At 38.6% G+C, this 13,962-nt stretch overlaps 1 protein-coding gene across 1 annotated transcript in view; it reads right to left on the bottom strand.

The window, feature by feature from the left end:
* The window catches only part of tbx2a (T-box transcription factor 2a), a 9,788-nt gene extending 575 nt beyond the window's left edge, over positions 1-9,213 (bottom strand). The window contains exons 1-7 of the mRNA XM_053618450.1: positions 8,141-9,213; positions 6,751-7,018; positions 5,175-5,321; positions 4,112-4,188; positions 3,838-4,004; positions 1,646-2,229; positions 1-955 (exon numbers count right to left, since the gene is read on the bottom strand). The exon at positions 1-955 is cut by the window's left edge and continues 575 nt beyond it. Of these exons, the coding sequence (XP_053474425.1) occupies positions 536-955; positions 1,646-2,229; positions 3,838-4,004; positions 4,112-4,188; positions 5,175-5,321; positions 6,751-7,018; positions 8,141-8,526 (2,049 nt within the window). The 5' untranslated portion in view covers positions 8,527-9,213 and the 3' untranslated portion in view covers positions 1-535. The remainder of the gene's footprint in view (positions 956-1,645; positions 2,230-3,837; positions 4,005-4,111; positions 4,189-5,174; positions 5,322-6,750; positions 7,019-8,140) is intronic.
* Between the last annotated feature and the right edge of the window lie 4,749 nt (positions 9,214-13,962).

Raw genomic sequence — 13,962 nt, 5'->3', positions numbered from 1 at the left:
ACAAGCGCTAGAGATAATATTCCTATACACTCAGGTAATTGGGGCAAATATAAATGTAACAAATTGCAACCTAGATAGTATTTACACGCCAATGTACAGTCTGAATAAATTAAAACGCATCTTCAATCCATTCGGCTTATTTACATAGTTATTTTTTGATCTTCTGAATATTACATATAAATAATTAAGAGGAAAAAAAAAAAGAAACAAGTCCCAGATACAAGCACACTAGAAGATGATCATCCATGGATGTAGATTGTGTTTTCAGTCACTGGGTTGAGGGTCAGTTCAATGTTCAGTCCCCATGACTGTGATTTAAACCTGGACTTAAAAATTTGCGTTCAGTGAGTCTCGAGTTTCAACCACATCTTTCTGGAACACAGCGACCCCAAAGTGCGGTTTCCCCCCTCCACATCTCGGGCCTGTGTTTGTTTTTCTTTCTTTTTTATTTGACCAAATTTAATTTTGATGCAAATTCATGCTCTTTTTTTTTTTTTTTTTGCATCCAAAACCCATTCGCCTTTAACACGCCATATTAGGTGGACTCTCGACCCGGCGACGCGTCCCGTTGTTTCTCCAGTCCCCTCACGAGCCTCTGTATGCTCTGCAGTTCGTTCACGGCCTCCTTGGCGGGTGCGTGCGGGGATGCGTGCGGGGATCCGTGCGGCCCGGGTGTAGGACTGCCCTCCCTGCTGCCTGGTTTGGAGGAGGAACCCGAGGCTGAGTCTGCGTGATCCGCACCCGGAAGTCCAGCGCTTAGCAGGCTGGAGCTCTGCGGGATCTGATAGGGGCTGAAGCGCAGTCTGGGCCGCGAGCCGCTCAGTAAAGCGCTGCGGCTGAGACAAGACGCCACACCGCCGGCGGGGAGAGATGAAGCCGCCGCAGCCGCAGCCGCCGCCGCCATGTATGTGTATGGATACGGGAGGAGACTGCCGAAGGGCTGCATGGAGATACCCTATAGAAAGAAGATTGTGGGCAATATTATTATATGCACTTAAAATAGAAGGAAGAACAACTGCTTTACTTAATTATTTAAACGATTGTCAATAGTTGCACTGATTAAAACGTGGGAAAGCGTTCACGTGCACTTTTTAAAAACAGGTCACCCAGCTTAATAAAGTCGAATCATATTTACTGCATATCCGCACACGTGCCTTTATATCTGCTTATTACCAGTATGTGCAAGGGTTTATTTTTGGTTCAATTCTATAAATCTTTATTTGAGTTTTCAGGTAGGCCCAAAGACAAATGGAAAAAAAAAAAAAAGCTCAGAAAGATTATTCTACTGCAGTCAGATAACACAATAACTTACTTCCTGATGGTAAATGAAGTAATATATGAGTGTATATAGCCTAGTATGTTTGAAATTTGGTACCATGAGCTATATATAATTATATATTTGGTACCATGAGCTATTATATAAGTATATATATAAATGTCTCAAAAGATTGTGAGAGAACATTGATGGCTGAATGTGCCACAAAAACAACATCCATTGGCCTTGAAAATAGCTCTCCAAATCAGTGCCTGTAAAATTGGTAATAATTATAATTGGTAATAAAAATAAATATTAATACTGTAATGTTATTAATATAACGCTTAACGTGATCCTATAGCAGCAGTTAAGTATGAAATTGTTCTTTACCTGAGATGCAAGCATGTGCTGCGAGAGGTGGAAAGGGAAAGATCCGGGTGTGGCACTGCCCTGAGGTGATAGGCCTCCATTCTCCAGGGCACTTGCCCCAGACATCGATGCCAACAAGTGCCCCATGCCCATGGTCGAGAAGGCCCCAGGAGCCATGGCGAACTGGCTCGGGTGAAACAGCAACGGGTGCCCTGCTGCACTCAGTGGGTTAAATAAAGGCTGACCGTGCAGGCCGGACAGTGCCAGGCTCTGGAAGTGATTGGCACTGAAGGATGATGGGCCTTCTGTTTGGATCAGAAGCGGGGTAAACCGTTCCTTGCCCTCCTTCCTGGATGGTTCTGACTCTTTGGGGTTCCGTCTCTCAGATTTGTCCTTCTCTGGGTTTCTGATGCTGAAAGCAGAGTCGCTTTCTCTACTTGAGTCCGCGTAGTCCTCTTTCTTGTCAAGATCGGGTCTGTCCTTGACCCTTTCCTCAATGCTTGGGTTGAAGGGAGATGCTGCTTGTGGACCAGGACTACTCACTCCTACAGACATTTGCTCCTGGTGCTCAAACTCTTGATCACTTTCAGTGGAGTTTTTCTCATCTATAAAATTATAATGACAAAAAATAAATAAATAAAAATGAATAGGATTTTCATTGAAGGCATCTCCATAAAGACCTGTATCATTATACAATTACACTTTTTTAAATACTTATATACACATTATACTGTTTTATTTACCATTCACTCACACTCTGAAGGCTCTGCTTAATGTTTTTTTTTAAACCATTAATTTCAAATAGCGAGGAAAAAATGAAAAATATAACCAGCAACATATTTTGTGCCTCAAGAAGCTATAGTTATATAAAAATTGTTTCAAGAACTTGCATTGAAGGCTAAAAAAAAAAAAAAAAAAAAAATCACTGTCACATTTCTGCTCAAACCCCCTTCCTTTATTTCACGCCAACCTTCGTTCTTGCTACAGGAGGTTTTGTTTACCTCAGGCAAAGCGGTCCCAAACACTTGAAAGGCGAATATGTCATTGGGACTTTCAGTAACATTATTTTCAAGGTGACTCAGTTAAAAAAGTGTGCCATGTAAGACCTCTGCGTTAGCTTATGTAGACGGAATTGAAACTCTGAGGCTATGGTTTCAGGACATTTTAGCAGACTATTGTAAACAAAGTGTATTTATCCATTTGGTTTTATATTAATATATGTAGAGTATCAACGTTTGAACCTTGTCATATGCGCTTTCTAAGGCATTGGAGTATTATAACAGGTAAAGAAAATGTCGACCTCGTTCACACCAAGCAACTGGTTCTCAAACTGAGGTCTGTGAAGCATAGCTAAGGGGTCCACACTCTATTTTTTTATTTACATATTGCTATAGTGGAGGCGATCACAACCCACAATTATCAAAGCTATAATATTTACTATGTAGTTTTCAGAGTTATTGGCCTCATTACTTGAATTGAATGGGTTCAATCCAAACCCCATTAATGAAAAAAACAACATAAAAAACAAGTCAACCTATAAATAACTTAATATTACCTAAGGACAATTTTAATAAAAAACATGTTCTATGAGTGGAAGTAAATACAAATAATAAATCAAAAGCTCTAAGGCACTAATAAATAACCAAAATGTTAATAATAATAATAATAATAATAATAATAATATTATTATTATTATTATTATTATTATTATTATTATTATTATTATTATTATTTTAAAATGACCCCAATAGCTGAATATTTTTTGTTAATTTTTTTCTAGTCATAAAAAAGAAATCTAAGCCTGTACTGAGGGGTTTTGTGGAATTTATTTTGCAGCTAAAGTGGTCCATGGATAGATTGATGAGCGACTAAAGAGATGGAGATATATATATATAAGATTACTATAGCCTAAATAAAGGTATGTGTATAAATAAATAGATAAAGATAAGCAGTACAGAAAATGGATGGATGGATATAAATAAATAGAAAAAAATTAATATGTTAACAACGCAAATGAAAATGTAAATAAGGGATAAGACAAAAAGCAAAACAAAAGCTCATAAAAGATGCAAATGATCTACAAATAAAATAATAAACACTATGCAATCATTATTAAAAAAAAAAGACACACACACACACACACACACACACACACACATAGGCTATAGAAAAAAATATATATCCATAAATGAGAAATATAGATGCATACATACCTCGACTGGACCTGCTGAATTTTAGCGGGCTTGTTGCGGATCCTAAAGGGGAGTGAAGCGGCTCTCTGGTACTCGGCGGGTCGCAGGATGAAGCGTCAGATTCCGCTCCGTCTCCTTTAGCGCACGCCTCATCATACACACGCAGCGCAGGCAGACTCAACTGCTTCCTGCGCAGCGCATTAAACAAACAAACAAAAAAAAACCCCAGACATGACCACCTCAATCTATGCAGAAAGCTCAGTACAAACCGTCGCCATGTTTGCAAGCTGAATACCTTTTTTCTCTCCTGCCATTGCCCGTGTCTCTGAATCCTTTGGCGAAAGGGTTGTGGTCGATTTTGAGCTGCGTAATCTACGTGAAACGAAGCAAAATATGCGGAAAACTGTTACATCTGTACAACTGTTTCCTGTTACACCAAACACACGTGGGGAAAATACAACTATAACCCCCGTCACACTGACGTAGACCTTGCCAAGCGCCAAAACCACGAACCTTGCGTCTTGAATGGTGCATACCCTTACCCAAGGTAATCATATTACTTCAGATTATTGTTTCAGCTAAACAAGCGAATCTCTCACCAAGACTAGCCTACCTCAAACACAAGGACAAGTTCACTACTGGCATGTTTATGTACACACCCCATGTGTATACATTATGGTAAACATACAACCCAGTACCTTTGGTTCTCTCTATTCATGTAGCTAGAACTGGATCAATTAAAAATAAGATAGAGGTTAGATTTAGGGTAAGTAGGGTGAGGAACATTTTTACTACATAGCCACAGAACATGGAAGGAACACTTCTAATTGAAGTGATGGTTTGTAAAAAAAACAAAAAAAACAAAAAAAAAAGACACACCACGCGCTTGCAGGAGTGTTTGAAATGTCCAAGCCAAAACGCCAAAAAGGTTTTCCAATTCTGCAAACACTCCAAGTCTGAAAAGTGCTCCATGTAAACATGCTCTGCTTCGTCAGTGGGAAACATTAGTGTTGAAAAATGAAAAACGACTTGCTTTGTATCCATTATAGAGTCATTCAAAATTGAATAGCTAACTCCAAATAATAATAAAAGAAAATGGTATGATTAATGAATGGCAGTCTAGGCTAAAAAATAAATAAATAAATAAAATAAAAAATTGGATTGCATTCACTTACAAAGCAATGGGGTTCTCAGCCTGTTTTATCCTAGCCAAGTTACACATTTCTTTAATTGTGCCAAGAGTAGTCTATAAATAATAATAATAATAATAATAATAATAAAAGAGCCTTCTCGTGGGAAAACGAGAACTTCCTTGCTATTGATGCCCTATAGGCCATTCACTAATAACTGTAACTCACCTTGTCGTTTTGATAGGCAGTGACGGCTATGAAATCCGTTTCTGGAAACACATATGTCCTGAAAGTACTGTAGGGCAGCTTCAGGATGTCGTTGGCTCGAACTATATGAAACCTGGGTTGGTATTTGTGCATCGAGTTTAGGATAGTCTGGAAAACAGAATCGACTTTTGTTAGACCTCTTGATTTATACCATGTATAGTTTAATACACCAAATTATTGCTTTCACTGTAACTATTTTTTGTTTGTTTGCTCGCAAGTTTACTTTCGTAGGCTTATGAATCTTACTAATCTTACGATTCTTATTATTAATCATATTATTATTATTAGTATAGATTTTTTTGGGGGGTGGAATATGTATTACATTCATAATAGTTCCATAAAACTAATAGTAAAATGGTCTCAATGGCAGTAACTATAACTGTAGTTCAAATAAACCATTAATTACTGATTGTCATTAATAATAATAATAATAATAATATGATGATGATGATGACATGCTATTAGAATAGGGTGCCTAAGCACCTTAAGTTCTCGGTCCCCTAATTAAGCTGCAAAAACACTACATTTTCTTTATTATGAAATGTTTTAATAATTAGAGGAGCTGTGTTAAAGATTATCATTAATTAGGCTATGTAGCCCCTACTAGGAAAAGCATGGGTTAACCCACTGCCGCAGACTAGAAAGCCTGGCATGTGGAACGTGGTTTTCCTAGTACCCCGTGGCATTTATTTTTAAAGCAATCACTCGGCAAGCTTTCCTCGCTAAATTGCACTTAAGGGGTCGGTGACTGAAAACACTTTGGGGATCTAACAGTTTCCTCTCGTGCCTCAGGATAATGAGATCCAAAAAGACGCCAAAGGTCGTCGCAAGAGGCCCACAGAACTCCTAATGAAGGAACCTGACTAGGATCGCTGCGTTAATGCTTTTCTTTATTCGTCCACAGTATGCCAATCGTACGTTATTATGGCATATGCATGGGCACTCTATTAAAGCATAAAAGAAGGGGGGAAATGCGTAAAAAGAAAAAAAAAGAGGGATGTAGGATAAACCCAGTACACCTGAATGTAGGCGACCAAATACGAATTCATTTAACATGACTAAATACTGTGGTTTAAACAAGCAAACAAAAATTGTGCTTTTAAAAAAAAAAAATTAATGTTTGCTTTTAAAGCAGTTCACCTATTGTTACTAGAATGTCAATGCCAGAGTAGCTAATGTTATTAGCATAACAATAATAATAATGACGACGACGTGATATTATTTGAACCGGCAATGTATACAGATAAAATGAGCACAACAGTTACGAAATAGATTTATATATAAGTTTATTTATTACCAAACCTTGTGGACAAAACATTCCTTCAGGACCAATAAAGTTTAACTTAATCGATACGTGGCATAACTGTGTCATATATATATTTTTTAGAATATATGTCAATTTATTTACCTGTATCAAAAAGACAAGCACATAGACTTAAATTGCAACCAAAAAAAGAAAAAAAGTCAGCAACACCAAAGCACACAACCACAACACATAAGATTAAAAATACAAAACCACAAATCAGGCTTCACTTACGAATCCGTGTTTGTCGGAGATGTTGTTGGTGAGTTTGAGCTTGTGGAAGGTGACCGGTTTGGCCATCCACTGCTCCCCGGTAGCAGGGCTGTCCGGGTGGATGTACATGCGCTTGGGCATCTCCGGGTCCGCTTTGCCCGCCACCATCCAGCGGGAGTTATGGAATTTGTAGCGGCAGTCGTCCGCCGCCACGATGTCCATCAACAGGATGTACTTGGCCTTCTTATCCAGGCCGTTCACGCGCACTTTATACGGAGGAAACATTCTCCTGCGCGCAGGGAGCACATACTTTTGAAACCCAGCCAAAATGTGAAGAATTTAAAATTCCACAACATGTGTATAAAAAAAAAGCACCCCAAAATATCTAAGTTTTCTAAATTTAAAACCAAAGCACAAGCAATGGAAATAGATTAAAATATTATATATATATATATATATATATATAAATATAAATAAAACCTCAATAAAATAAAACCTTGGGCCTGTAATAGCCTGTAGTGTAGATTATGACATATTCCAGCATACTAGTCTGAGAAACTGCAGCTCTAATCTTTTCATAAAGTCAAAACATAGACTAATTCTTCAAAATATTCGCAATATGACCAATAATGCACTTTAAAAAAAAAAAAACCAAACAAACAAATTATTTAAATTGACAAAATGGAACCTACATTGAGCATATTAAATGAGCATAACTGTCGTGAAAGGTTTCAAATGTCCTCGAAGTGACCCCATACAGTGCATTTACAGTGCATATAACATCATAAACAACATTATGCACCATCATTTACAAAAGTGATCATGACATGGATGCGAATAAATAAAATCAATTGAAAAATAAAAAAATATTAGGCTATTATCCAGCACTGACCCATGTCATTCAAGTTAGCTTCTTTCCAAGTTTTATAATCTGCCCAAGCAATCTTTATCCTAGTGGTCTGCTAAACAAATGAACCATTTCCTAAAAGAGACGTCTCACCAATATAGGACTATCCAAATGATTTCTTTTATTCTCACTCTTTATTTTCTCTCTTTCTTTTCTTTTTTTTTTTTTAAACGCAGTAGCTGTTCTCTGCACTTAACCCATATCAACACAAAACTAAATCATTTGTGCTTGTTTATAAAAAAAAAAATATATATATATATATATATATATATTTCGGAATGATTAATTCCCTGCATAAACAATCTTTGAACCATAATAGCCTATAAATAAAACGCTTTTTATTTATTTATTTAGTTACATATTCGAATTGTTTACTTTTTTGAATCCGCAGTATTTGGCCCATAAATAAACAAGCTAAATTATTTTAGTAGATTCATTGACCCCCCTCCCCCTTGAAATTATCTGCACTATTTATATTAAATGGACAAATAAATGAACGCTCACCTTCCCGACTTGGTGATGACCATTTCGGTGCCGAGTTTATGAAACTGATCCCAGAGTTCCTTGGCTTCGAGCGTGACTTTGGGGTCGTCCTCTACCTCCTCCTCTGGCTCGAGGCTCTTTAGTGCACGGAGGTGCGCGGCGGCAGCCGCCTGCTGCTGCTGCGGGTGAGAGTGGTGATGATGGTGGCCGTGCAGCGCCGCGTGCAGGCCTGCCTCCGCGGCTCCGGACAGAGCGTGCTCAGCCAGTGGCTTGGGAAGAAGCCCGAGGCTCGGAAAGAAGGAGGCGGGCTGCGCAAGGAACGCCGACACGGGGAAGTCGGCGGGCCGGTGCGCGTGGAACGGGTGATAAGCCATAGCGCCGGTCCCCGTGAAAACCGGATCTCTCATCGGTGCATCCACTAAAAAGGAACGAGGCAAAGCTGTAAGAGGCGAGAATCGATTCGTATATGTCCGGCTGACAAAAAAGGAACAATAACCGGCTGATAAAAATCACGGAAGAGTTTTGGAGAGCGCGGCCAAAACCTGAAGCGCTGACGTTTCCGCGGCAAGAGAAAAGAGGAAATGACCGGCAGGTTACTGTTAGTCCTGCCGATAATGCTCCAGTGCAGTGCTTAATATCATCCGTCAGAACAGCGACATTGACACTTCACGGATTTTCTCACTCTTTCTCCAACTTCTCTTTCCCCGAGACGCACCGGAAAACAGGGCAGCTCCAGGAAAACTCCAAACTCATCCGGAGCTCAGCGTGAGTTTTTCGTCTTCAACACTTACTTCTGAGTCTTTTGCGCGTCCCTCCTCCTCTCTGCTCGCCCACACTAATGAGCCAAAGCGTCTTGATTGCCGATTTTACGCGTTCCGGACCAATCGCGGCGCGCGGTGGGCGTGACCTTGACAGATCGGGCCAAGAGGAGGCGGGCCGAGGAGGAGGAGGAGGGGCGAGGAGAGAGGGGAGGCTCGAAGGTGTCGGAAGCTTTTGCAAGGAGAAAACATGTCAACAGGATAAAATATTAACCAATGACATAGAGAAGATGTGGAAATCCCACCCCTCCCTCACCCCCACCTCCACCTCCTCCACTCACCCCCCCCCCCAAAAAAAAAAAAAAAAAAAAAAAAAAAAAAAGAGCAGGCGAACAGCTCAGAGAGTGAGAGAGAGCCTTACTGCAGCTGCAATTCACTTCTCAAAACACAAAAATAACAAAATAAAGAGAGAGACAGAGAGCGAGAGAGGGTGTGTGTGTGTGTGTGTGATTTTGCACTTTTGGGACGACTTAGTGACTTTTTAGCATATGTGGGCTAGGCTATCATGTGTATTTATAACAAAATATAATATTGCTGATGGAGGAAAAGTATACACGTGTACGCTTTAGGACATCCCATTGCTGATTATTTACTGTATTGAACTAAACAAAAACATTACGGCTATTGGTTATTGTAATATCACATCGATTACCCCCCCCCCCCACCCCCCCACCCCAAAACAACAGTCCCCAAGATTTTTCACAAAATAAAAGTGCATTTCTAGAGAAATTTCATACTCGACAGTAATCGGATATATTATATCCAGATACAGGATAATGTAGTTTCCTTACATTTTCTGATGTGTCGCTTGTTTTGTCGTTTTACGCAGAAGCTGTCTAATCAAATCCGCAAAAATCAAACATGGGGGGGAAAAAAAACTATTGTTTTTTTTTTTTTTTTTTTTTTTTTTTTTTTTGCGCCTCGCTGCTCAGAAAGCGAAGGCGCGGCCCCTTTAAGGCGCTCCGTCAGCGGCTCACTGATTAAGTGGGACTCCGCTATTTGTTAAAAGGGCGCTTGGCGCCAGTCGGCTGGGGTCCTACAATAAGAACCTGGCCCGTGTCACTTCATATTTACCCCCTGAGTCCTCAAACGGCGCGCACCCATCCGCTCAGTGCTCACATCACCAACTAAATCCACTAAAACCATATTATCAGTGCGCAGTAATTAACTGTAAAAATGTTTTAAAATAAATAAATAAATAAAAAAAAAATAAAAAAGTGTATTTGAGAAACTTCAGGTTTTGTTAACTTTCTTTTTATACATACACTAAGAGTGGTGCACGTGGAGATTAGAATGCAAGCTTAGATTGAAATGTAAACGCCTTGAGCTAGCAAGTTCATCTGAAGTTTCCCATAACCACTAATAACACTGAAGGAGTCTTGCACGCGCGTTATCCCTTACACCTTGCATCATAGTGTTTAATCGTATTCATTTCCGTCTACACGAGCGCTGCAGGAGTTAATTAAACCTTGAAATGTTTTGTTGTTGTTGTTGTTGTTGTTGTTTATGGAGTGCGTGCAGAGAAGGGGTTTTGCGCACGTTGATAGGTTATTGGTACATCATAAATGTATGATGACTTCAGCACAGACATTCATTCATGAAGGTACATGACTTCATCCAGTAATCCCCGAGAGAGAGAGAGAGAGAGAGAGAGAGAGAGAGAGAGAGAGAGATGCAGGTCTCTGCTGCTTTTCTGCGCCTCAGAAACATTGAAATCGGCTCTCGGGTTCAATCTTGAACAACACTAACTTCTTGTGTGTGTGTGTGTGTGTGTGTGTGTGTTTTAAATGAGTTTTGTTTTCGGTGGGTTTGTGGATGTAACTGCTCATGGATGAAGGAACACTAAGGACCCAAGGATCAGAAGCAGCGTCTGTTCAGCACTTCAGGGTAAGATGGAGCGTCGCTTCTCTAGCCTATGCAACACAAAAAAGAAAAAAAGAAAGAAAGAAAGAAAGAAAAATCACTGCAGGTGGACTATTCTGTTGGAAGTATTCCAGTGGGAATATTTTGTGGACTGTGAAAACAAATAAAACATGCCAAAACAGAAAGATTTTTTTTCTCTCCATTTTCTTCCTTCATTGCTTGCATATGGGTCAAATGGTAGATGATTTTATATCAAGCAACAGTTCATATGTTACTCTAAATGATGAATAGAGCCTACAGTTGTCATCACGGTTATAATAGTGTCTCTTTTACTCAAATTGAGGCGTATTTCTTGCTTGTCACTGCGACATCACTTAATAAATGACTCAATAAATAAATACTAAAAAGCTCAATAAATCTTTTATTATTATTATTATTATTATTATTATTATTATTATTATTGGACTGTGCAGTAACTCATGGGCATTACTTTTGCTCGAATCTGATTGAACTTCTATGATTAAACTGGAACTTGTGAAGCAGTCTTTGGTGCAGAGATACAATATACATGGCAACATGATTTGACATACAAGGACAGACATTTCAGAGTGTGAGCAATGCATTATTGATTTAATTTATTTCGGAAGAAGAAGCACCACCAATCGCCGGTGAGTTAAAGAAAGGAAGAAAAAAAAAAAGAAAAAAAAGAAAGAAGCTCACTGAAAAGAAAACACATTAACCCCACACGAAGGAAGGTAATGATTTGCCGTGTATATGCTCATCGACCTAATTATATAAACAACAGTCAACACGGCGCTCGCGCCTGTTTATTTGCACTGGGTAGAGCGCATGAAGCCCTGTAACTACTGCGGCCAGAGCTGGATGAACACACCTACAGTGTTGCAGCAGCACACATGCAGGGTGGAATTAACACACCTACAATGTTGAGCCAACGCTTAAAATGTTTATATGGGCCTAGGAGGACATACATGGATTCTGTTGGAGTGTTAATTCAACCGTGAAGGTGTTACTTAGGCTATAGCCTACACGCTAAGCTTTTTATATGTGTGGGGTCTTCTACACGTTCAAAAAAATCTAATGCTGGTCTAATCTCATCAGAGAAACACCACTGGAATACGAATAAAAAGACTTCTGTAGGCTATATTATCAAACACAAGTATAATAGTGAAGTTCCTCGAGTCATATCAAACCCCTGACGAACAGTCTAGACGCTCAGAAAATAAAGGGACCAGACTGTAGGCTACTTTTCCTTGGAGATGGAATAATACTATCCAAGGTGCGACTATTGTACCTTTAGGACGGTATGTTTATATCTTTCAAATAGGACAATCAATCAGTTTTAATAATTGGACCTTAAGGTGATTGGATATTTAGGATATAATTAAAGCTACACCACATTCACCTTCCCAGGTACAATATACACACTGAAGTTACACCCGAGATGTTATTTCTCAGCCTGTAGACTGTTCAAATATTCCTGCATTGGTTTGAGCTCCAAATTAAAAAGGCGACACGTCTTTATAATAAAAGAAAAGTAGTTCTCGTTGTTCATTTATTATTATTATTATTATTATTATTATTATTATTATTATTATTATTATTATTTTAAATAAATAGCCCTTTCCACTATTCATCTTCATGATGAGTCCCAGACGACGCCGAATGCGTCGCCAGTCCTTATCATGTAGCCTAATATAATTATTAATTAACTATTACTATAGAAATTTTGGGTTAAAAAAATAAATTAAATATGTTTATAGATAATTAATCAGACCACCATTCAAATGATTTGTACTCACTGTGAGGCTCATGTTGTTCATATTTCTATGCTTACGAACTTGCCAAACTTCTCCATTCACAATCACGTTTTAAATGTGATGTAATAAATAATAATCAAATCAAATAAAAAGTCCCATAAAACGTATAACGTCGCATTAACCCTTAGAGGAGTCTTATTTGTGGCTGGATGAACACTGCAGATGATAATGAAACGTTTGCTGTTTAAATGTTTTTGCTTTCAACACTGTAACAAATGATGTGTTGTCAATATATGTAGAAATAAACGTTCAACCCATTGACGCTTAACTGCTACTATGTTACTCAATAAGCAAGTTATGTTACATGGAAAGAATCTGTAGCTAGATACATCTTAGTTGACTTGTTGACAATGTTATAATAATAATAATAATAATAATAATAATAATAATAATAAACACGTTTACACCACGCCATTTGCTATTATTGTGTCATTTGTGTGCTTTCACTTTTTCTTTCTCAAGGCCAGTCCTAGCCATTGTTCTTTTAATGGACCCAAACTTCATGACATTTTTCAGAGGCTTGGAAAATAATGCCAATATATATATATCTATATATTTTTTTCCTCCTTCACAGAAACACTGATTCCAAGCAAACTGACCACGGTAACACCCAGCAACCGTTCATTTAGTCTACACGTTACTTCAATGAAGTGTTAATTCAGCTGTCAGTATCAGGAAGCAAACGGGAATGTAACACTCGAAGGGTTAATTCAACACCAGTTTCCTTCAACTGTGCATCAGGCGTCTAAAATTCTGGTCAGAATTAAGCTTGACTCCATCTGTATCCTATGGAAATGAGACTAACTGCTAATGTGTTCATTAGAGAATTGAATAGCTAATTATAGTAATTGTTTTACAGGATAATTTAAATAAACAACAACAACAACGACACACACACACACACACACACACACACACACACAAACACACACACAAAAAAACAATGATCAATTCTTGTTGCTAGTGTAAAATTGATGGAAGAAATACAGACTGTTATACAGAATAACACAACTACAGATCCATTTAATTGTGTAAAATAACCCTTGTTATGAGGGTTATGAGCCTCATCATCATGATAACACGGACCTGTAATATCATTAAGACAGGTTTACCACCAGGTATACATGTTTGTGTGTAGTCATATCATGGATCATGCAAAAAAAAAAAAAAAAAAAAAAAAAGGGGGGGGGGCCCTAAAACTGCATAAATATGGTTATAGAGAGAGTATTGGACATTAAGCTCCATAGTTTATCCTCGATATTTCTCTTGATTCTAAGAGCTCTTTGGTCATGACCCGAGCTTCCAGGCACTAATGCAACAGGTT

Source organism: Ictalurus furcatus, chromosome 28, assembly GCF_023375685.1.
Source record: "Ictalurus furcatus strain D&B chromosome 28, Billie_1.0, whole genome shotgun sequence".
NCBI classification, from domain to species: Eukaryota; Metazoa; Chordata; class Actinopteri; order Siluriformes; family Ictaluridae; genus Ictalurus; species Ictalurus furcatus.
This window is presented reverse-complemented; position numbering and strand designations above follow the sequence as displayed.